The following is a 26,295-nucleotide window of genomic DNA, read 5'->3' as shown; positions in this document are numbered from 1 at the left end:
GCATCCTCTACTCCATTTATCCCATCAATGGCACCTTGATATCAGCTATCAAGGCCCTGAGATCTGCAATTTGTCTCCACCTTCTGCTCTTCCTTTAAGATCCTCCTTAACAACCGGACATGCGAGCAAACCTTTAGACATGTCTTGCTTCTTTGGCTTGATAAAATTTTCACCTAGATTTCTGTGAAGCACTATGGGGAATTGTGTGACATAAATGCAAGTTGTTTCAATTGTAGCAAATTTGAACAAAGAAAAGAACGAAGAACAGTAAAGCCCTCCAAACCTGCACCGATCATGTGTTCCTAACTAGACCATCTGTTTGTAAACCTCTATTCCCAATCTGTTCATATGGCTATCTAAATAAGTCTTAAATTATCCTAGCGTGTCTGCCTCAACCACCTTACTTAGTAGTGCATTCCAGGCCCCCACCACCCTCTGTATAAAAAACGTCCCCCACATATCTGTACTGAACCTTGCCCCCCTTACCTTGAACTTGTGACCCCTTGTGTTTGTCATTTCTGACCTGGGAAAAAAGCTTCCAACTGTTCATCCTATCTAGGTCCTTCATAATTATATAAACTTCTATTAGGTTGCCCCTCAACCTCCGTCTTTCCAGGGAAAACAACCCTAGTTTACTCAATCTCACCTCAAAGCTAATACCCTCCATACCAGGCAACATCCTAGTAAACCTTTTCTGCACTCTCTCCAAAGCCTCCACGTCCTTCTGGTAGTGTGGCGACCAGAACTGGACACAGTATTCCAGATGTGGCCTAACCAATGTTCTATATTACTGCAACATCACATGCCAATTTTTGTACTCTATGCCCCGTCCAATAAAGACAAGCATGCCATATGTTTTCTTAACCACCTTTTCCACTTGTGCTGCCACCTTCAAGGATCTGTGGACTTGCACACCCAGATCCTTCTTTGTGTCTATACTCCTGATGATTCTGCCATTTATTGTATAGCTCCCCCCCTGCACTAGATCTACCAAAATGCACCACTTCACATTTATCTGGATTAAATTCCATCCGCCATTTCTCCAACCAATTTTCCAGCCTACCTACATCCTGCTGTAATCTCTGACAATGTTCATCATTAGCTGCAACTCCAGCAATCTTTGTGTCATCCGCAAACTTACTAATCAGACCAGCTACATCTTCTTCCAAATCATTTATATATATCACAAACAGCAGAGGTCTCAGTACAGAGCCCTGCAGAACACCACTAATCACAGACCTGCAATCAGAAAAGACCCCTTCACTGCTATCCTCTGTCTTCTATGGCCAAGCCAATTCTGTAGACATTTAGCTAGTTCACCTTTGATCCTGTGAGATTTAACCTTTTGCACCAGCCTGCCATGACAGACCTTGTCAAACGCTTTACTAAAATCCATATAGGTGACATCCACGGCCCTTCTTTCATCAATCATTTTTTTCACCTCCTCAAAAAACTCAACCAAATTTGTGAGGCATGACGTTCCTCGTACAAAACCATGTTGTCTATTGCTAATGAGACTATTCAGTTCTAAATGTTTACAGATCCTATCTCTAAGAATCTTCTCCAACAATTTCCCTACCACAGCTGTCAAGCTCACTGGCCTGTAATTACCCAGGTTTTCCTTGCTACCTTTCTTAAATAACGGGACCACATTTGCTATCCTCCAGTCCTTTGGGATCTCACCTGTGTTCAATGAAGAAACAAAGATTTCTGTTAGAGGCCCAGCAATTTCATCTCCTGTCTCTCTTAGTAATCTACAACAGATGCCATCTGGCCCTGGGGATTTGTCTACCTTAAAGCTTCCTAAAACACCTAACATTTCCTCCCTTGTAATTGCAATTTGTTCTAACGGATCTACACATCCCTCTAAGACACTACCAATCAAGGTGTCCCTCTCCTTTATGAATACTGATACAAAGTATTCTTTTAGGATCTCACCTACTTCCTTGAGTTCTAAGCATAATTCCCCTTTGTTCTTGAGAGGTCCGACCCTTTCTCTGACAACCCTCTTGTTCCTAATGTATGCATAAAATGCCTTGGGATTCTCTTTAATTCTGTCCGCCCTTTTTGCCCTTCTAACTCCCTATTTGAGTTCTTTTCTACTCGCTCTGTATTCCTCCTTTGCTTCATCTGTTTTTAGCTGCCTCGACCTTATGTATGCCTCTTTTTTCTTTTTGATTAGACCCACAATTTCTCTGGTTACCCATGGCTCTTGAATCCTACCTTTCTTGTCCTTTCTTTTTATAGGACATGCCTGTCCTGCACTCCTATCAACTGCTCCTTAAAAGACTCCTACATGCCGGATGTGGATTTACCCTCCAACAGCCTCTCCCAATCAACAGCCACCAAATCCTGCCTAATCCAGCTGTAGTTGGCCTTCCCCCAATTCAGTACCTTACCCATAGGTCAACACTCATCCTTTTCCATGACTATTCAAAAGTTTACTGAGTTGTTCACCACTTGTTCCCCCGCTGAAACTTTGATGACCTGACCAGGCTCATTCCTCAGTTCTAGGTCCAATATAGCTCCCTTTCTAGTTGGACTTTCAACATATTGTTCCAAAGAACCTTCCTGGACACATTTTATAAATTCCTCCCCGTCTAGACCCCCAGCCCTAAGGGATTTCCAGTCTATATGAGGGAAATTAAAGTCTCCCACTACAACCCTATTTTTTTCTACACCTGTCCAGAATCTCCTCAACTTCCTATGGGCTGTTGGAGGGCCTGTAGTATACCCCCAGCATTGTGACTGCATCCTTCCTGTTTCTGAGCTCCACCCACAGCATCTTGTTACATGATCCTTCTAAATTGTCCACCCTCTGTACCATTGTAAAATGCTCCCTAACCAGTATTGCTACTCCCCCACCTCTTCTAGCTCCTCCTCTGTCTCGCCTAAAACATTTATACCCCAGAATATTCAGCTACCAGTCCTGTCCTTCTTTTAACCAAGTCTCTGTCATTGCAACCACATCCAAGTTCCGTGCAGAGTTTCTCACCTCAGAGGAAACTAGTTGTGGATAGGGAGAGGGTGACAATGGTTGTGCGTGCTGATTTTGAAATAGACAAAAGTTACACTGACAGGGAAGGGCAGACTCATGGGCCAGCAGTTTCTCCCCTACTTAGCATGTGGGCATATCCATGGCAGATGCAGTATAATGTGGATAATTGTGAGGTTACCTGTTTTGGTAGAAAGACAAATTATTACTTGAATGGGTATAAATTGAGAGAGGTGAATAGTCACCAAGACCTTGGAATCCTCATGCATCAGTTGCTGAAAGTAACCACGCAGGTAAAGCAGGCAGTAAAGAAGGCAGATGGTATGTTGGCCTTCATAGTGAGAGGATTTGAGTTTAGGAATAGGGATGTTTAACTGCAATTGTATAGGATGTTGGTGAGGCCACACCTGGAGTATTATTTGCAGTTTTTGCTGTCCTTATCTGAGAAAAGATGTTCTTGCTACAGAGGTAGTGCAGTGAAGTTTTACCAGGCTGATTCCTGGGATGGTAGGTCTGTCATACGAGGAGAGATCAAGTTGGTTAAGATTGTATTCACTGGAGTTTAGAAGAGAGAGACGGGATTTCATAGAAACTTATAAAATTCTAACAGGATGAGACAGGGTAGATTCAGAAAGAATGTTCCCAATGATGGGGGAGTCCAGAATAAGTTTAAGGATAACCTTTTAGGGTTGAGGTGAGGAGAAATTTCTTCACTCAGAGAGTAGTGAATCTGTGGAATTCACTACCACAAAAAGTAGTTGAGACTAATTGTATAATTTCAAGAAGGAATTAGATATAGCTCTTGGAGCTAAAGGGATCAAGGGATTATGGGGCGGGGGGGCGGAAAACAGGATATTGAATTTGACGATCAGCCATAATAAATGGTGGAACAGGATTGAAGGGCCAAGAAATCTACTCCTGCTTCAATTTTCTACGTATACCCCTTTCTGACCCTATTTCTGTTCCAAAAAGAACCAGCTGGACCTGTTGATGCAAACAATGAAGCCAAAATCGCCTATTTCTTTAGTCTACTCAAGAATATAGAATAGTAGACAGAAACTGAGAAAGCTGGAAAACTCAGCAGATCTGGTAGCATCCAAACGGAAAGAAAACAGAGCTAACATTGAGTCCACATGACCCTTCTCCAGAACTAAAGAGAGGAAAAAAAGTAATTAGCGGGAGCTGGAAGAGATTGCAACAAAGATGTAACAAAACTCAGGAACAAGTGACAGATCGCCTGGTACGGGGAGGGTGAGGGACAGTTTTTACATTGGAACAGAAGAAAAAAGGTAAAGATGGAAGAGTTGGAAGGCAACTTGGAATGGGGGGGAGGGGGTATGGAGAAACCACTGGTTCATCAGCCTGCCGTTTCCTGCCATTGTGAAACTTCTTTTATTTCAAAATCAGCGCACACAGCACTTGTCATGTTTTCCCTAACCACCACTAGTTTCTTTGGAGGGACAAAAAACTGACCAAATTTGCTGCATAAAAATAAAAATTAATATTCATGTTACAAAACTTCACAAAAGTGCTTCACAGAAACATGATGAAAATTTTATCAAGTAGAAGAAAATATGACTGAAGTTATTGGACTCAATGTTGAATCCTGAGGGCTGTAACATGCTTAATCAGAAGATGAAATGATGTCCTGCAGCTTGCCTTGGGCTTTACTGGAACATTGCAGCAGGCCAAAGACAGTCATGTGGGCACAAGAGCAAGATGCTGAGTTAAAATGGCAAGCAACAGGAAGATTAAGGTTGTGCTTGCGGAATGCAGTTATTCAGTCTGTATTTAATCTCCATGATGTAAAGGAGACTGCAGTAGGAGCAGCAAATAGTCAGAGTGAAGTAAGTGCAGGTGAAACATTGCTTAACCTACAAGGATTACTTGAGGCCTTGAACAGTGAGAAGGAGGTGGTAATGGGACAGATGGTACACCTTCTACAATTGCATGGGAAGATGCTGTAGGGAGGGGATGAGGAATAAGGCATGTTGGAGGAATGGACCAGGGTGTCACAGAGGGAGCGGTCACACGTGGAATGCTGACTGCCAGATGGGGGCAGAGGGGTGGCTGGTGGAGGAGATGTGTTTCGTGATAGTGCATCACAGAATTCATACAGTGCAGGAGGCCATTCGGCCTATTGAGTCTGCACAATCCCACCCAGACCCTATTCCCATAATCCCACATATTTACCCTGCTAATCCCCCTAACATTAGGGTTGATTTCGCATGGCCAATCAACCTAACGTGCAAATCATGCTGGAGTTGACAGAAATGTCAGAGGATGATCCTTTGAATGCAAAGGCTGATGGGGTGGAAAATGAGAACACAGGGGACCCTATCATGGTTCTGGGAAGGAGGGGAAGGATGAGAGGTGCAGGAAATGTGTCAAACCTGGTTGAGTGCCCTTGGGAAACCTTGGATTAAGGAAAGAGACAGATATGTTAAAAGGACGGTTTTCAGATATGGCATCACCAGAACAGATACAACAGAGACAGAGAAACTAAGAGAATGAGATGGAGTCTTTGAAGGAAACAGGATATGAGCTGTAGGCAAGGTAGCCGTGAGAGTTGGTGGGCTTGTAGTGAATAGTGGTGGTCAGCCAATCACCAGAAAGAGAGACAAGAGGTCAAGGAAATGTTGCAGATGGACTATGTGAAGATGAAAGCAGTGGAAATTGGTAGTAAAATCGATACATTTTTCCAGTCCAGATGTGAGTCTGAGGCAGCATTATTTGATTTGATTTATTATTGTCACACGTATTAACTGGGGTCCAGGTGGGTATCCATGGCAACACTTATCATTTTCAGGAAGCGCAACAAGTTCAGTAAGGTGGCGGAGAGCAATGGTGGATTAATCCTTTCACCTATCTCCAATATTCTACCTCTACCTGGACCTCACTCTCTGGCCTCTTACCTGCTCTTGAGTTTATCTTTGAGCTGTGACATCAGCTGTTTCCCACCCCTCTTTTACCTTCACATGGTGGACAGAGTGGTGAAAAGGACATTTGGCATGCTTGGTTTCATTGGTCAGAACATTGAACACAGGAGCTGGGACATCTGGTCGAAGATGTACAAGACATTGATAAGGTCACACTTGGAATACTGTTTTCTGGGTACCCTATTAGAGAAAGGATATTAAACTAGAAAGAGCGCAGAAAAGATTTACTAGGATGCTACCAGGACTTGATGGTTTGAGTTAAAAGGAGAGGCTTGATAGACTGGGACATTTTTTCCTCTGGGCACAGGAGTCTTGGGGATGATTTTACAGAGGTCTATAAAATAATGGAGGGCAGATATCAGCTGGACAGTCAATATCTTTTCCCAAAGGTAGGCGAGTGTAGAACTAGAGGGCAAAGGTTTAAGCTGAGGGGGGAGAGATACAAAAGTGTCCAGGGGGCAATTTTTTCACACAGAGGGTGGTGAGTGTCTGGAACAAGCTGCCAGAGGTAGTAGGAGAGGTGGGAACAATTTGTCTTTTAAAAAGTGTTTAGATAATTACATGGGTAAGATGGGTTTAGAGGGATAAGGGCCAAACGCAGGCAATTGGAACTAGCTTAGGGGTTAAAGGGATAGCATGGTCAAGTTGGGCTGAAAAGCCTATTTCCATGCTGTCAATCTCTATAGAGTGGAGAGACTAAACATAGACTGGGAACCACTTTGGGGAACACCTTCACTTGGGCTGCAAGCATGACCCCAACCTTCCTATTGCTTGCTATTTTTTCTCAGTACCTTGCTCTTATATCCAAACGTCCATCCTTGAACTTGTGTAATACTCCAGTGAAACCCAATGTATACTTTGAGAAACAGTACTTCATCTTCTGATTTGGCATGTTGCAGCCCTCAGAACTCAACATTGAGTTCAACAACTTTAGATTGTGACCTTTCTCCTACATATTTATTTTTATGTCTGAAACATTTTTTGTTGTTCCAATGCAAAGACCCTCTCTCACCCTTCCCATCAGGCCATTTTTGTTGCAATCTCTCCCAACTCCCACTAATCACTGTTCCACTCCCTCTTATATAATTATACCTTTCCCTCTCTATAGTTCTGAAGAAGGGCCATGTGGATGCAAAATGTCAACTCGGGTTTTCTCACTCGATGGATGCTGCCAGACCTGCTGAGTTTTCCAGTTTCCTTCATTTTTGTTTCAGATTCCAGCATCCACAGTATTTTGCTATATAGTAATTTGCCCCATAGTTATTTTACACGTGGGTAATGGGATCCGATATCCCACAGGGATCGAAGGTGTCCAAATGTGTTCATGACTAATACTCTTACCTATGCAGAAAATAAATTAAGAAAAAATCCAATTATAATCATAATAGGTAACGTACAAGCTGTTGGAAGGAACAACTAGTCTGTGCTCTTTGAAGCAAGAGAATATTATTGTTGCAATGGACTGCAATCTCATCTTCCTGTTGTTTACTGGAAAAGCACAACTATACATTCTCCATTTAATTAATTTATTTATTTAGCATATGTACCAGGGCAAAGGTGGAAGTTGTACAGTACATCAAGTTTCCAGTTTTTGTTGTTAAATATTTGAGTGTCATTACCAGCATGAGCAGCAGAAAAACACAAAGTATTGTAACATTATAAAAGTTAACCGAATTTCAAAACTGAAATAATTGATTATATTCATGATCGATTATCCCTGGGCCAGTTATTTATTTTCAATTACCGAACAAGATTAAACGCAAAAGGAAACAACTAATCTTGATCTTTTGCATTTCCTAAATCACATTTGTGCTCCATCTCTAATAATTTTTTAAAATGCTTTTAATCCAATTAAAGCAACATTCTAAACTGGAAGTTCTAAACTAAATTCACTCTCTTATGGTAATGCTTTTCTAGTGTTGGAAAGATGCACATTCATCCTTGGTTTGTTAATCAATGTTAACAAGTAATTGAAAACTTATTATAATACAGTGCAGGATTGCATATGCATGTCAAATTGCTTTGATCTTCCCATCATTTAGTTATTCCCTCAACGATAGGAAGAACAAACAGGTACATGCTTGCTAATGAAATCTCTGGGAGGTTGAGAGATAATTTCAGGCTATCTTGCTTCCTAACTTGTCATTATCATGAAGAAAGCACTTATGTGCCCTTGCTGCATTTTGTAACTTATTCAGAGAGGAATGGAATGTGGAAATATAGCCCTATTATTACTCCATTGTACAGCAATGTGTTCATGTGCCAATTTGATACTGCCCTTAGTCAAGTTTGAAAGATTTTCTGGTATACGTGCGCTATTTGACTATTGAAACATATTTTCTGCTAGTGAATTTGTAACATTTTTATTATTCAGCGACTATCTTTCGATCTGGGACCTTGACATTTCTCTGCTTCAGTCTGTCACTGTCCTCTACCCTAATATTGCTGGCACATTACCTCAGAGGGCACTCCCCACATTTCGAAAAAGTAGCACCTGTGCTTTTCTAGGCACTTCTTCGACAACTGGGGATACAAAAAAGTTACACCTCCCACCCCCTAATAGGACAGTTAATTTCTCAGCTACCTTGAATCTTCCAGATACCCCTCTGGGCTGCTGCACTTATTCTGACACATTGGTCTCTATGCAGAGTCTGTGTCAACGTACAGGGCCACTACTGGCAAGACAGAGCCCATAAACAGATGTGTCAATACAGACTGAAGCTATTGTGTTCTTATCCCTGACACGTTCAAGTCAGCAATCCATCAGCAATCAATGATGTTCCTAGGTCACCACTGATTTTCCAATCACACTGCTCCACTACCACAGGTTTAGCAACACAATTCTGCCCCAAGCTAAAATAGGACTTCTAACTTTGAATCAGTTGCAACGTGAAATTTTCCCAATTCATTGGGTTTCTTCATACAAATCTAGTTATAGATTGGTACTTTTCACTGCTGTTAATTTATATGCAAATCTACAAGATATCTTCCCATTGCTTAAGAAACATGCTGCGGGCTTGACAGAAAACTGAGGCTTTACATCTGACAGAATAGCTTGACTTTCACATCAGATCATCTCAAATTAAATTTCTAATTTTGCTGGGAAACATAATGCATCTAATCAAAGACCTACATTTGAAACTTTTTGTCTATCTCCAGCATTTTATTTTTATGCTGTCGCAAGATGTTGGAAAGCTTGTAGGTTAATAAATGTATGCAAATTAATTTGGATTGTGGGTTGCTGCTCTCGCTGTTAGCTAAAAGCCATCAAATATGGTCCACCCACCTCAGCAATTCAGACAATAGTTCAGTAATTTAATGGGAATCATGTGGTATAGTGTTATAGAATCACAATGCTAAAATATAGGAGAAAATCCAGCTCCCACAGAGGCAATGAATACTTACAGCTGCATGGAATTTGAATAGTAAAATACTTCTGGCTGTTACATTAAATTCATAGTGAACAGAAATAGACAATGGATTAAAAATTGTGTTTAAGTGTGGATTTTGCGAAGAAAAATATTACTCAGGCAATGGTGATGATTCAGGATCAGTTTCGATGCAGACAAATGGCACTGTGTTGCAATCCAGGCTGGCAGAATTATGAGAGATAATATCACAGGAAACAGATATTCTTCTCAATAAATGTGTACGTTGATGTTTAAAATGCCAGATGGCCAGTGAGCATCTGCATCAACAGATAGTCTTCCTTTAATCTTCTTAAGTGTACAATTACCTACACTTTTATTCAGATAGAGACAAAACTTTCATTTGATGTTTCTAATCCAGGACAAACAGCTCAAAGAAAATCTGTCATAATACAGAACAGGATTCACTGCATCATGACTTAATTCCAGCAGTCCACAACCAACCAGGAGAGTCATTTTAAGTGTCACATTCCATTATTTGATTAATCATTTGCAACAGGCATGAAAAACTCGGTCGCCTCTCTGGTTTCTGAAAAAAGAAAAACAGTAATTTAAAATCCAATTGAATGAAATTGAATTCCTGAACAGAAAATTATCTTAAAGTTAATATTTTTGCTTCTCTTTAGTACGGTTCTAGAGAACCATTATTTAAAATTGTGGTTTTTGAGAGACTGGATGTGTTTTGACCAGTGCTGTTTCAATACCAGAAATAATTTTAGCCTTAGTTTTAGTCTGGTGTTTCATTCGCATTCATGACCCAATCTTCCATTTCGCCACAAAATTCTTCCTCAAATATCCACGCCCTTCTTTCCCCAGCTCCATCATTGCATCTCTCCATTAAGTATTTGCTCACATGACAGCAGCAAACCAAAGTCAAAGCTATGTCCTCTGTGCTTGTGACCATAGTACATTGACCCTCTGAGTCTTCTCCTCAACCATTTCTGAAATATTTGATACAGATGAATAACACTATTTTCCACCAATTTACACTATTTTCCCAAGCTGAACGGGACCAATCATAACCAGTGCATTTTCAACACTGGCTTCTCTTTCCACACAGTCCTTCTAGTGATGGGACAAAAGAAGGGCAAACACAGGCGGCACAGTGGAACAGTGGTTAGCACTGCTGCCTTCCAGCACCAGGCACCCACGTTCGATTCCCAACTTGGCTCACCGTCCATGCGGAGTCTGCACATCCTCCCCGTGTCTGTGTGGGTTTCCTCCGAGTGCTCTAGTTTCCTCCCACAATCTGAAAGAGGTGCTGGTTAGATGCATTGGCCATAATAAATTCTCCCAGTGTAACCGAACAGGTACCGGAATGTTGTGACTCGGGGATTTTCATAGTAAGTTCATTGCAGTGTTAATATAAGCCTACTTGTGACAATAATAAATAAACTTCAAACTTTAAGGTGCGTGTGCAACCAGAGTCAGAAGACTGGGTTAGGGCAAGCGCTCATGGGTTTGGGGATAATATATCAGCAAGGAATGAGGATTGGTCAATGTACAGAAAACAGAGAGGAGGAATGAACAGCCCATTTCTGGAAATAGCAGGGTCTAACTTGGGAATGAGGCAAAGATCAGTACTTGGGCCACAACTGTTTACAATCTATATCAAACACTTGGAAGAGGGGAATGAGTGTAATATGTCCACATTCGATGATAGAAAACTGGAGAGAAAGGCCTGATGATCATAATGCGACGAGGTTAAAAGGAACACAGAATAGTTAACAGATTGGGTAGCAGGTGGAGTATAATTTGGGGAGTGTAAATTCAATTATAGAATATGTTTTTTAAAAGTCAAAAACCAGTAAAATTGGTATTCGGATGGATTTGGAGGGTTCCTTCCCCTCAAACTTAACATTCGATTACAGGAAGCAATCAGGAAGGCAAACAGGCATGTTAGCCTTTTATTGCAAGGGACTTGGAGTATAAGAGTAAGAAACTTTTGCCATAATTATAGAAGTGAGACCAAGACCAGAATTCTCCAGTCCTGCTGCAGCAAATACAGTTTTGGCTGATCACCAAATTCTGTGTTCTCTCTGGCAGCAGTGGCAGAGCAAACAAGATTGGAAAATCCTGGCCTATATCTCTCATGTACGGTTTGGTCTCCTTACTTTAGAGAGGATAATTTACAGAGGATGCAAAAAAAAGTTCATTAGATTGATTCCAGGGATAAGAGGGTTGTCCTTAAGGAAAGATTGAGCAGAATAAGTCAATTTCCTCTAGAGTTTAAAAGAATAGTTTTTAGTTAATTTATTAGCATCACAAGTGAAAATCCCATAGTAGCCACACTCCAGCGCCTGTTCAGGTACATTAAGGGGCAACTAAGCATGGTCAGTGCACCTACTCAGCACCTCTTTATGAAAATTAAAATTGGCTAATTATAAGCTCATTGCTGACACTAATCTTCCCAGGAGCTTGCTAGAGGGGAATGCTATCCTGGTTCAGATCATTAATGCCACATCACACATGGAGTTAATAATGTCTATTATTTTCCCTGATCCTGCACAAGTACTTCATAATTGACCTTGGACATTACATAAAAGTTAAATTCTCTCTTCTCGCTCATAGCCAGAGAGGAATTTGGAGATAAATACTCAGAACAGCATTGAACTACTAATATAGTGTTTTCTAGCCATGTTAAGCTATTGTTGATTCATTTACCCTTACTAAAATTAGGAAAAGAACATTTGGCCTATGTATTTGCATCTTCCTTTAAATGTTGCCAAGTCCTTATTTTAAATATTAGCTTTTATTGTTATTCAGTTATGCACCTTTAAAGTAAAAATATTTAAATATAGTGAAATAATAATGATTCCATGAAAAATAATTGTTGGTGAAGCTGAATGGCATTTATCTTTACCTGCTGTGTCCATATTTTCTGACATGGGAAATCATAAACCAGAACAAGCACTAATGGATAAACAATGGGCAGCAGGCGCTAGAGTGTGGTGACTAGGGGATTGTCACAGTAATTTCATTGAAATGTTAATGCAAGCCTACTTGTGACATTAATTTACAAAAACATTAAGATGGTGGCACAGTGGTTAGCACTGCTGTCTCACATTGCTAGGGACCCAGGTTCAATTCCGACCTCAGGTGACTGCGTTGAATTTGCACGTTTTTCCTGTGTCGACATGAATTTCCTCCAGTTGTTTCGGTTTCTCCCACACTCCAAAGGTGTGCGGGTTAGGATGATTGGCCATGATAATCTCCCTGACCCCAAGGGATAATTTATCAGGGTAAATCACATGGGGTTATGTGGGAGGGGACTGGGTAGGATTATCGTTGGTGCAAGTTTGATGGACCAAACAGCCCCCTTCTTCCCTGTAGGAATTCTATGATTCTATGAATACCTTAGCTAATTTATTGATCGCAAAATGACAATATAATTTATTTTGCTGTAATAACAAAATGTGATTTTTTTTTAAGAAAAACACCACCAACCTCATGCCAACATTGATTCATGATCTCATACACGGCCTTTGATGCTTGTTTTGGTCGATACAGTCGACAACCGGATGAAATGAATTCAACCACCTCAGAATTTGTTTTGGTCTCAAATGGCATCTTGCCCTCATTGTAAACTTCCCATATCAAAACACCTGCAAATTAAAACAAAGCGTTGTTTTTGACTTCACTAAGTGCAAGTTATTCACTTTATATGTGAAAAACAACTTTATCACAGCTGAAAGGAGGTAGGCAGAATTATCTTGGGAAATAAATAATTTTTGGTAGCAGATTCCAAAATTGGCCAGATATCGGTGTTTTCGATGCTCAGTAAGAGAAAGGGTAGGTGCATGAGGTGGGATGGCCAGCAAAAAAATGGACCAGGCGTGTGATAATTTTATTTTCTCATATTATCTCATGTCATGAAAGGGATAATTTTCCAGCTATGCACTGGTTTAACTCAATTGGCTGGATAGCTGCATTGTGAGGCAGAGCGACGCCAGCAGCATGGAGTTCAATTCCCATATCAGATGAGGTTATTCATGCAACCCCACCTTCTCCACATTGCCCCTCACCTGAGATGTGGTGATCCTCAGGTTATATCACCCCTCAAAGGAGAAAACAGTCTATGGTCATCTGGGAAGCAAGCTGTTAGAAAACCATGCATGTGCGCTCAGGGCATATGAGGACACTCCCAAAGATAACATGAACTTGGGAAGTTAACTTCAACTGTCAAAACTATACTGGCAAAATATTGCACCTTTTTACTTGTGGGCTTTATTTTGGGCATACACACAAAAAGCACTTTGTTGGTAAAACTTAAGTATAGAATAGAAACTAGAAGCAGTAGGCCATTCAGCCCTTCCAGCATGTTCCGTCATTCATTTTGATCATGGCTAATCATGAAATTCAATAACCTTAAAACCCCCTTCTCCCCATTTCCCTTGACCCCTTTAACTGTAACTAATTTCTTCTTGAAATCAGGCAATGTTTTGGCCTTGAGTACTTCATGTGGTAGTGAATTCCACAAATTTACCACCTGCTGGGCCTCAGTTCTAAAAGGTTTACCCCTTATCCTGAAACTATGGCCTCTAATTCTGGACTCCACCACCCATCAGGAAGATTCTTTCTGAATTTACCCTGTCTAACTCTGTTAGAATTTCAAGTTTCTATGAGATTCCCTCTCTCTCCTAAACTCCAGTGAACAGAATCCTAACCAGCTTAGTCTTCCCTCACAACTGACCTGCCATCCCAAGAATCAACTTGGTAAGCCTTTGCTGTACTCCCTCTATAGCAATTACATCCTTCCTCAGATAAGGACATCAAGACTACACACAATGCTCCAGGTGTGGCCTCAACAATTCTCTACACAACTGCAGTAAAATATCCTTATTCCTATACGCAAATCGTCTTGCAAAAAGCAAAGATAACAAAGAAAAATACGGCACAGGAACAGACCCTTCGGCCTTCCAAGCCTGTGCTGATCAAGATGCCCTAAAACTAAAAATAAAATCTCTGCCCTTGCTTGGTACATATCCCTCTATTCCCTCCCTATTCATGTACCCACCAGATGCCTCTTAAATGTTGCTAATGTGCCAACTTCCACCACCTCCTCTGGCAGTACATTCCAGATATCCACGACTCTCTGCATGAAAAACTTCCCCTGCACATCATCTTTAAAATTTCTCCCTTCCACCTTGAATCTGTGCCCCTTTGTAATTGACGCTTCCATCCTGGGAAAAAGCCTCTGAATATCTACCCATCTATGCCTCTCATAATTTTGTAGACGTCTATCAGGTCTCCCCTCAGCCTTCATCTTTCCAATGAAAACAATCTTAGTTTATTCAACCTCTCCTCATAGTCAACGCCCTCAAAACCAGGCAACATCCTGGTGAACCTTCTTTGCACTCTCTCCAAAGCTTCCACATCCTTCTGGTAATGTGGTGACCAGAACTGCGTGCAAGTCTTCAAATGCAGCCTTATTAAGGTTTTACATAAATGCCACGATTTCCCAACTCTTGTATTCGATGCCCCGGCTGATAAAAGCAAGCATGTCATATGCCTTCTTAATCACCTTGGTCACCTGCGTTGCTATTCTTAGGGAACTGTGAACCTGCATGCCCAGAGGGTTCTGCCATTGACAGTATAATTCACACCCAAATTTGATCCTCCAAAATGCATCACCTCTTATCCAAAATGCATCACCTCGCAAATGAAGGCCAACATATCATCTGTCTTCTTTACTGCCTAATGTACCTATACACTTACTTTCAGCAACTTATGATGCATAAGAACACAAAGGTCTTACTGAATATCCACTGCTCTCAATTTACAGCCATTCAAGTAATCTGTCTTCCTATTATTGCTACCAAAGTGGATAACCTCACTTGCTGACGTCAAAATATTGTTCATAACACACCAAACATACGATAATCCCTACATGTAAAATGTTAGTTTTTCATCAATATTACTTTTTACAATTTTCACTCCCAAAAATAAATAATACAATCAGAATGATAAGGCAATGATGTCCAGCCTTGCAGTGAAGTGCAGTCAAGTCACCTTTTCAGTTTTTGTTAACAAATGGAAGGACATGAAAACGAAACGTGGGATAAATGATAAAAGTCAACTTCTATTTTTGCCAATTTGAAGTACAAGAGGAGAAAAAACGACATAGGCCATCATTTTGCTGACACCCCTTTCACCTTCTACTAATGCTATACTTGAGGTAATTTGTGCTCTTGGATTAACTCAACATCTTGAAATCAAAGAAATCCAGAGGTGTATGTACCACCAACACAATCTCTAATCACAAAATACTACAGTGCAGAAAAGACCCTTCAACTTATCGAGTCTGTGCTGACGTATGAAAGAACATAAGGACATAAGAAATAGGAGCAGGAGTAGGCCATCCAGCCCTTCGAGCCTGCCCCGCCATTCAATAAGATCATGGCTGATCTGTTGTGGCTCAGTTCCACATTCCCACCCTCTCCCCATAACCCTTAATCCCCTCGCTTATCAAAAACCCATCAACTAGCGTCTTAAGAATATTTAGCGAGGCAGCCTCCACCACCTCAACGGGCAGAGAATTCCAGAGATTCACCACCCTTTGAGTGAAGAAGTTCCTCCTCAACTCCGTTCTAAACTGCCCCCCCCCTTTATCTTGAGGCTGTGCCCCCTAGTCCTACTGTCCTTTCTGAGCGGGAAGAGTCTCTCCACCTCTATCCTATCCATCCCATTCATCATCTTATATGTCTCAATGAGATCTCCCCTCATTCTTCTAAACTCTAACGAGTACAAGCCTAGTTTATTCAGCCTCTCCTCATAGCTCAACCCCCTCAACTCCGGTATCAGCCTAGTAAACCTTCTCTGCACTCCCTCCAAGGCCAAAATATCTTTGCGTAAGTGCGGCGACCAAAACTGCACACAGTACTCCAGCTGCGGCCTCACCAATGTCCTATACAGCCGCAGCAAGACCTCCCTACTTTTATATTCAACCCCCCTCGCTATGAAGGCCAGCATCCCATTAGCCTTCCTGACCACCTGCTGCACCTGCAGGCTGGGTTTTTGCGACTCATGCACAAGGACCCCGAGGTCCCTCTGCACCGTCGCCTGCTGCAGTTTTTCGCCACGTAAGTAATAGTCCTTCCTACCATTCTTCCTACCAAAGTGGACCACCTTGCACTTGCCAACATTAAATTCCATTTGCCATTTCCTGGCCCATTCGCCCAGCCTATCTAGATCCTTCTGCAGACTCTCCACACCCTTTGCGCAATTTGCCGTTCCCCCAATCTTGGTGTCATCAGCAAATTTCGACACCATACACTCGGTTCCCTCCTCCAGATCATCTATATAAATGGTAAATAGCTGAGGCCCCAGCACCGACCCCTGGCCCCGACTTGCCCACCTAATCCCACCTTCTAGCACTTGACCCATTTTCTTGAATGTTACGGTGTGCCAAGTACTCATCCAGGTACTTTTTCAAGGATGTGAGGCATCCCACCAGGCCGTACATTCTAGACCATCACCACCCTCTGAGTAAAAAGGCTTTTCCTCAAATCCGTCCCAAACCTCCCATCCCTCATTTTTAACTTGTGTCCCCTTGTAATTGACCCTTCAACTAAGGGGAACAGCTGCTCCCTATCCACGCCTCAGATAGTCTTGAACACCTCAATCAGTTTTCTATGCTCCAGAGAAAACAACCCAAGCCTATCCAACCTCTCTTTATGACTTAAATGTTCCATCCCAGGCATCATTCTGGTGAATCTCCTCTGCACCTCCTCCAGTGCATTCACATCCTTCCTATTATGTGGTAACCAGAATTGCACACAGTACTTCAGCTGTGGCCTCACCAATGTTCTATACAACTCCATCACGACCTCTCTGCTTTTGTAATCTATACTCTCATTGATAAAGGTGAGTGTGCCATATGTCTTTTACACCACCCTACTTACCTGCCTTTCCGCCTTCAGAGATCTATGGATAAATTTGCCAAATTGTCACTGAATTTTAAAAACCATTATTGCTTTGTTTAAAAATGTATTAGACTTTCCAAATAAATACGATTGAGAAAAATATTTCAAGGTATTTGCTTGCATATATATATATATATATATATAGATAAAGTCTCTCTTACCAAATGACCACACATCTGATTTACTGCTGAACTTCGAGTAATGTAGCACCTCAGGTGGTGACCATTTCACAGGAAACTTGGCACCTGATGAACTAGTGTACTGATCATCCAAAACGTACCTAAAGATGTTGCAATTAAATAAGATATATTCGTTAATAAATCATAAAACCTTTAGCTCAGAAGGTCACGTGACTCAACGTGAATGGATTGGTGTTCACTCCACACCCAACTGATCTCCTTGAACCCTACTTTTTCCCTTCGTAATTTTTCCCAAGTGTTCACCTACTTGTCAGTTAAATTTAAAATTGAGACATTATGTGTTAATGCATTAAATATTGCAATAAATTCATGAAAAAATATTTCTAATCTCCCCTTTTACTCTTTTTATTGAAACCCTAAGTTAATGCTTTTTATTGATTCATTGACTGGTGGAAATAGTTTTTCACAATATACACTCAAAACTGTTTCAGTGCCAATTCCCATTCTTACCTCTGAAAGTTGTGATTTGAAGTGGCATCCCAGAATTGGAGGAAATATAATCTAAGCTGACAATCTAATGCAATACTAAATAGATACTGCATTGTCAGAGTCACTGGTCCTTACGTAAATAATTAAAAACAATGCCCTGTCTACCTTTTTTAAATGACTGGGGTGGATGCAAAGATTCCACGTCATTAGTTGATTAAGAACATTCAATTTCCCCAATATTCATTCTCCATATTAACACCAATAATTAGATAAATATTTAAGTAGCTCAAGGTGACATGATTGCAAGTCACCCCCTGTACGTAGGGGCAGGAGTAGACTATCCAAATCCTTCAGTCAGTTCTGCCATTCAATGAAATAATGGCTGATCTGCATCTTAACTCGATTCACTTGCCTTGGTTTCATATATCTTAATAACTATGATATGCAATAATCTAAATCTTATATTAAAATTATTAATGAACTATTAACATTCGTGCAAGAGAATTCCACACTTCTGTCATCCTTTGTGTTTCCTACCTTTCCTTCTGGATGACCTGGTTCTAATTTTGAGTTTATACAGATTGCACCACCATCAGAAAGAGTTTCAATCTACCCTAACACTTCCTTTAAGAATCTCAAAAACCTCAATTAAAACTTCTTTTAACCTTTCAAAATTCCAGGCAATTTGATTCTTATACCATTTAAGTCAGTCATATTACAAAGAGCAATACAACAAGGAAGAGGCACGTTGGCCCATCAAGTCTGTGCCAACACAGATGCCTCTCTAATTTAATATTTTCTTGCCTCCATATTCCTCTATTCCCAGCCTATTCATGTATCTATCCAGATGCCTTTTGAACGTTGTTATAGAATCTGCTTCCACCACCTCCTCCAGCAGCGCGTTCCAGGCATTCACCACCCTCTCTGAAAAACCTGCCCCTTACATCTCTTTTAAATTTTCTCCCTCTTGCTTTCAACCTATGCCCCAAGTAATTGACCCTTTGACCCTTTGACCCTGGGAAAAAGACTCTGACCATCCACTCTACCTAAGCTTGTCATAATCTTGTAAACCTCTATCAGGTCCCCCCTCATCCTCCGACGCTCCACTGAAAACAATCCAAGTTTGTACAACCTTTCTTCATTGACTGCATCTTCCAAACCAGGCAACATCCTGGTGAATGTCTTCTGCACCTTTTCCAGTGCATCAACATCCTTCCGGTAAGTGTGGTGACCAGAATTGTACATAATACTCTAAATGCAGCCTAACTGAAGTCTTATACAGCTGCAACGATTTTCCAATTGCTATACTCAACATCTTGACCTATGATGGCCAGCATGCCATTCGTCTTCTTGACCACCTTGTCCACCTGAGTTGCCACCTCAGGGAACTGTAGATGTGCACGCCTAGATTCCTTTATATGCTAATATTTCCAAAGGGTCTACCATTTTTTGTATACTTTACTTTTGCAGTAGACCTTTCAAATTACACCACCTCACATTTGTCTGGGTCAACTGTGCCACTGTGGGGCAGCACAGTGGTCAGCACTGCTGCCTCATTGCCAGGGACCCAGATTCGATTCCTGGCTTGGGTCACTGCCTGCATGGAGTTTCCATGTTCTTCCTGTGTCTGCATCGGTTTCCTCCCACAGTCCGAAAGACATACTAATTATGTGTATTGGCCATGCTAAGTTCTCTCTCTCTGAACAGGCGTAGGAGTGTGGCAACTAAGGAATTTTCACAGTAACTTCATTGCAGTGTTAATGTAAGCCTACTTATGACTAATAAATAAACTTTACCTTAACTTTTAAATTCCACCTGCCATCTTTTGGCCAGGTCTCCAGTTGATTTACATCCTGTTATATCCTCTGACTATCGTCCTCACTATCCGCGACTCCCCCAATTTTTTGTATCATCTGCAGGTTTACTAATCAGACCACCTACATTCTGTTAATGATGGACTAGAAAATCTAGAAAAATTCAGCAAAAGAAAGGTTGAGAGATTGATCTGTCGCTAGCAACTCTATTTCTTCCCATTGAATTTGAGATAATCTTGTAAACTAGTACCTTATCAGACAGGATAGTCATACTAAGGCAAGTTGTGGGAACATACACATGCTCTGATCTATTCTGTGGTTTGGTTTTAACCTGTTAACCTCTAGCTGTGCCAAACTTCAGTTGATCTCACTAATCCTAAATAGCAGGATGTTTCCATTGGAAAAAGAGTTCACTCTGTTCTAGGCAATCAGAAATTTTACAGAGCAGGTTGAGAAAACAGTTAAGGCATCCAGCATATTGTCTTATAAACAGAGGCATTAAGTACAAAAGCAAGGAAGTTATGATGAAAAACATTGATTTAACCACAACTGGAGTATTGTATCTACATTTTTGGAAGGATATGAAGGAATTAGAGAATTAGGTGCAAAAACAAATTCTCCAGAATGAGTCCAGAGATTAGTTACGTGGATAGGTTGGAGAAACTGAAGTTGTTCCCCTTAAAGAAGGTTGAGAGAAATTCAATAGAAAAGTCAGGTGAGATTTGGGCATAATACATCGGGAAACACTAATCCCAATATTGTAAGGTTTGAGGATACTAATTGAAGGGGTATGGTAAAAGAACCAAAAGCGACACAGAAATATGTTTTAGGTAGTGAACAGTTCAGATCTTGAGAGCTTAGGTGCTAGCAGATCTAATTATGATTTTCAAGAAGGAATTGGATAGTTTTTTGAAGAGAATAAATTGCAGGGATATGGAGAAAGGCCGTGTGTGTGCATGTGTGCAAGGGGGTGGGATGGTGGTGGGGGGCAAGTAGAGCTAACAGAGTTCCTCTTGCAGAAAGTCTGCATGGATAACAGCTAAAAGGCTTCCTTCTCTGCTGTAATCAATGATTTTATTCTAAAAATAAAAGTTCAATAATTTTCAGCAAACATATGGAGTAATTTGTGCAACAAAGATAATTTATAGATGTGGACATATATTGAAGAAATATTGCGAACAGTGAACCAGAAATAGTAACAAAAGGGGTTAGATTTTATGGTCTGGAAGTGCATGTAGATTTAAGATTTATAATCTTGCTCTTCAGTAGTCAGCTTTGCATTGATCAATTTAGGTATTATCGACACGAAAAATGTCTCTTCTACTCTGTGATGGCACTGCAGAAAAGTGGCCAGAGGAAGTAAGTGCAGAAGTAGGTCATTCTGTCCATTGAACCTCCTCCACCATTCAATAAATCACTACATATCTGATTATGGACTTAACTCCCTTTTCCTCCTTGCTCCAGATAATTCTGAACTCCCTTGTAGATCAAAAATCAGTCTATTTCAATCTTGAATAATATAAATAACCCAGCCTCCACTGCTTTCAACAGGATATAATTCCAAAGGCAAATAAACATGTGATAGCAAGAGGGCGTACAGAGGAGGTTCACCAGAATGTTGCCCAAGATGGAGTACTGAGCCATAAGGAGAGATTAGATAGGCTTGGATTGTTTTCTTTAGAGCAGAGAAGGCTAAGGGGAGATGGGGGGGGAACATGATTGACGTGTGTGGACAGGGTAAGCAGAGAGCAGATGTCCACTTGGTTCAGGGGTCAAGCACAAGGGGCATAGTTTTAGGGTAGGGGCAGGAGATTAAGAGGGGATTTGAGAAAAAGATAATTCACTCAGAAGTTTGTGGGATTCTGGAATGCATGGACTGGGAAGGTAGTTGAGACTGAAAACCTTACAACCTTTAAAAAAATGTTTGGATGGACACTTGACATATAATATTCCAGGATATGTGACAAGTCCAGGAAAATGGAATTAGTGCACCTTTAGTGGTAGATATTGTGGGTGCAGACTAGATTGGCTGAAGGGCCTTTTCTGCACTGTATGACTCTATGTCTTCAATAGCCGTTGGAAAGATAATTAACAATAGCTATTCATCATTACGATCATAAGGAAGTGTGTTATAGATGATTGTGAAGGACAGTGCAATAAATCACTTAGGAATTCAAATAAAATAATCCACAAGAAGAAATTATGATTTCATATGCATTATACACAGTACATCACAGGATTCAGTCTCCCAGGTGTTGCCATTGTGTTTTGGCTACTGTTTTCTCTTTGCCTCTTGTTTTCCAATTCCAGTGAATGAATGGAGCTTGGCAGGGAATTAAGGTGCCTTGGGAGCATGTCAGGGAGGAAAGCTGTCTTAAAAAGCATGATTAGGCATGGGCCATCAAACAGGCAGGATCAGATAAGAATTGCTGGGACTGAGGCAGAAGCGGGGCTGGCATTTCACACAAGACGAGTGAAGTAGAGTTGGAACTGAACGGCATTAATGTGGGGGTGGGAAATTTTGCACGTTGCACAAGCTTTGAATACATAGCCATGACTGAAAGCTCTGTCTAAAACTATTACGTTAAAATACACAGTTGAAGCCCAGATTGAAGCATTGAATGAACAAATTTAACAAAAAAAATTCACTGAGTAAACTTGAGATTTTAATGTGAAATATGTAACTTTTGAATTAATGAATTTTGTGGTAAAGCTGATTTCAAATATTAAAAATTACTGTTCCTAAAGCAGTGGATGAAAATTTTAGTAATTTAGTGAAATACTGATAAAGTAAGGGTTTTTGATTGTGTTTACATAGAGTTATTTTACTGTGGCATGTTGATATACAAATTTTCCATTATAATTGCTACACGCAAGAAGTAATCTTAACCATACGAGCGTGTGCCACATTGCAAAGCTTTTACTTATATTTATGTATGGAGCTACATTTTATTTTGCAAACAAACATTTAGGTTTAAGCAACTGAAGGACTTCCACAAGAACTAGTTCTCTTTTAATGATTTGGTTCACTTGACTTCAGGATGTATTCTTGGCTCCCTCTTATTTCTCAACTACATGCTGCTCCTTGGTGACATTATCCAAAAAGCACAGCACTAGACTTCACTTGCAAACACTCAGCTTTACTTTACCACCGCCTCCCTCAAAGACCATTAACATAAGAACATAAGAAATAGGAGCAGGAGTAGGCCATCTAGCCCTTCGAGCCTGCCCCGCCATTCAATAAGATCATGGCTGATCTGTCGCTGCTCAGTTCCACTTTTCCGCCCTCACCCCATAACCCTTAATCCCCTCTCTTATCAAAAACCCATCAACCCGCATCTTAAAAATATTTAGCGAGGCAGCCTCCACCACTTCAACGGGCAGAGAATTCCAGAGATTCACCATCCTTTGAGTGAAGAAGTTCCTTCTCAACTCCGTTCTAAACCGCCCCCCCTTTATCTTGAGGCTGTGCCCCCTAGTCCTACTGTCTTTTTTGAGCGGGAAGAGTCTTTCCACCTCTATCCTATCCATCCCATTCATCATCTTATACGTCTCAATGAGATCTCCCCTCATTCTTCTAAACTCTAACGAGTACAAGCCCAGTTTATTCAGCCTCTCCTCACAGCTCAACCCCCTCAACTCCGGTATCAGCCTAGTAAACCTCCTCTGCACTCCCTCCAAGGCCAAAATATCTTTGCGCAGGTGCGGCGCCCAAAACTGCACACAGTACTCCAGCTGCGGCCTCACCGATGCCCTATACAGCTGCAGCAAGACCTCCCTACTTTTATATTCAATCCCCCTCACTATGAAGGCCAGCATCCCATTCGCCTTCCTGACCACCTGCTGCACCTGCAAGCTGGGTTTTTGCGACTCATGCACAAGGACCCCGAGGTCCCTCTGCACCGTCGCCTGCTGCAGTTTTTCGCCACGTAAGTAATAGTCCTTCCTACCATTCTTCCTACCAAAGTGGACCACCTCACACTTGCCAACATTAAATTCCATTTGCCATTTCCTGGCCCATTCGCCCAGCCTATCTAGATCCTTCTGCAGACTCTCTACACCCTCCGCACAATTTGCCGTTCCCCCAATCTTGGTGTCATCAGCAAATTTCGACACCCTACACTCGGTTCCCTCCTCCAGATCATCTATATAAATGGTAAAAAGCTGAGGCCCCAGCACCGACCCCTGGGGCACTCCACTAGTCACCATCCGCCAATCCGAATAGCACCCATTGACCCCCACACTCTGCCTCCTATTTGACAACCAATCCTCTATCCACGCTAACACCCTACCCCCAACTCCATGTCCCTCGACCTTCTGCAATAACCTCTTGTGAGGTACTTTGTCAAACGCCTTCTGAAAATCTAGAAAGACCACATCCACCGGCTCTCCTCTATCCACCGCCCTAGACACATCCTCATAGAACTCCAGTAAATTTGTCAGACACAACTTCCCTTTAATGAAACCGTGCTGCGTCTGCTCTATCAAGCAATTCCCTTCAAGATGCCTTGCAATTTCCTCCTTAATGATAGATTCTAACATTTTACCTACCACAGACGTTAAACTAACCGGCCTATAATTCCCCGCCTTTTGCCTGGCACCCTTCTTAAACAACGGCGTAACATTAGCCGTTTTCCAATCATCCGGCACTTAATTTCACATTCAGTATTGGATGAGCCGAAATTTCCTCCAATTAAGTATTGGGAAGACTGCAATTTGTGTTCCAAACTCCATTTCTCAACTAGCAACACCACCATTCTCCCTGATGTGGAGATGCTGGCGTTGTACTGGGGTTGGCATAGTAAGACGTCTCATGGGTTTATTTGGAATCACAAGTTTTCAGAGCACTGCTCCTTCATCAGGAGAGTCTGATTATTCACCTTAAGGAGCACCATTCTTCCTAGCAACAGTTTGAGATCGAGCCATTCTGTTCACAACCAAGTGTCACATTCAAACTAGAGAAGAGCTTCTGGTTCCCTTTTACATCATCTGCTCAGCTGGGCTGTAACTTCCAATGGAGTGGCAACTGAATTGGCCTGTGTATGTGTGGCGGAGAGGGGTGGGGGGAGAGCTGGTTAGAGGCCCTGTGGGGTTGGTAGGGGTCTGCACAATTGTTACCCACAAGCTGGAAGTGGTTTTAATTCTAAATTTTCTGAGGAACTATTGATGTAACCTGGTCAGAACCATTTGAAGTTTGCAATTTAAATCACATCATCCAGTTGTTCCCAGTGCAGGGCAATTGTCTAAGAGAAGTTTGCACTCACCAGGCAATGCCATGCAAACTTTATTAGGGAGCCTCCAAAGGAATGGGGGATGTTCCCCAGCACATCTTTGGAATATCCCCCAAAATATGACATCCCGGAGATCAGAAATTACATCCCCATTTGTTTGTGTCGTTCTTCAGCTCATGTACTGGTGAAACCCTAATTTATATCTTCCTTACCTCTAGGCCTGACCATTTCAAGGCACTGTCAGCTCATCTGCCACATCTCTGCTGCCTGTGTTTCAACTCACACCAAGTCCAATACATTATCACCATTATACTTGCTGATCTACATTCACTGCTGGTCAAGCAAAATCATGATTTTAAAATTCTCATTCTTGTTTTCAAATCCCTGCAGGGCTTTGCCCCCTCTGTAACTGTGTAATCTTCTCCAGTCCCACAGCACTCTGGTATCTGTTGTCAAAGATGGATTTAGAGTTCCTGGGGCCCTCATTTTAGAGCCTTTCCCATCCTAGGATCTGAAAGCCCAAGTCCACCTCTTGCACACACAATCTCTGTCTCCCCACTCCACTCCTTTTACATGCAGTCTCTTCCCCCACCACTTTTACACACACATTCTCTACTCTCCACACTCCCGTCCATCTCCACCAGCACCATCCGCGGTGTAGTGGAACATTGAGGTGCAGAAACTGTTAGAAAATGTGTTGGCCAAACAATTTCTGAATATTTTATTATGTTGTATTCCTGTGTATTAATCATTTGAATCCCTGAATATTGGTAAAACTATGCTTTTCAATTGAAAAATATTAGTGCCAGTTGGCATTTTACTTTGAACTATGAATCATTAGTCTTTAGCATAACTAGAAATTCATTCTGTAACAGCTTAATTATGTAATTCAAGCCTATTAAAATGATGAATTATAGAACTTTCCTTACAAGATATGGAACAAAGCTGGATAAATAGTTAAGATACAGGTCAGCCGTAATTGCAGAACAAACTCAAAGGCCCACATGGCTTTCCTGTTCCTGTGTTCCTATTTAGATATTAATAAATGGAGCTTGCTACATGTGTACAAGCATTTATGCATCAAGCTCTTTCTCCAGTCAATTCAAACTAGTCCAGATGTCAAAGAACAATTATCAACTAAATTAATGGCTCGCATGGTGCCTCTAATTTTCTACAACAGTAAAGGTTAAAGGCCATCAGGTCCAGCAACCTGATCAATCTTCATGCCTCAAACTAAGCCAGAGCCACTTATGCGTTTACATTCAAGCAGTCAATATCTAAAATATTTGTGTCTCACACTGTATCATATTCTGGGATTCTATTATAGCTTTGCT

General features: G+C 41.3%; 1 protein-coding gene across 1 annotated transcript in view; it reads right to left on the bottom strand.

Annotated features, from left to right (window-relative positions):
* Positions 1–7,451: 7,451 nt before the first annotated feature.
* The window catches only part of LOC145342369 (tyrosine-protein kinase Tec-like), a 152,824-nt gene continuing 133,980 nt past the window's right edge, over positions 7,452–26,295 (bottom strand). The window contains exons 17-19 of the mRNA XM_080187901.1: positions 17,449–17,567; positions 12,810–12,967; positions 7,452–9,891 (exon numbers count right to left, since the gene is read on the bottom strand). Of these exons, the coding sequence (XP_080044027.1) occupies positions 9,820–9,891; positions 12,810–12,967; positions 17,449–17,567 (349 nt within the window). The 3' untranslated portion in view covers positions 7,452–9,819. The remainder of the gene's footprint in view (positions 9,892–12,809; positions 12,968–17,448; positions 17,568–26,295) is intronic.

This window comes from Carcharhinus amblyrhynchos, chromosome 1 (assembly GCF_965287045.1).
Source record: "Carcharhinus amblyrhynchos chromosome 1, sCarAmb.v2.hapA, whole genome shotgun sequence".
Lineage (NCBI taxonomy): Eukaryota > Metazoa > Chordata > Chondrichthyes > Carcharhiniformes > Carcharhinidae > Carcharhinus > Carcharhinus amblyrhynchos.
Note: the sequence above shows the minus strand (reverse complement) of the source record. Positions and strands in the feature narration are given on the sequence as shown.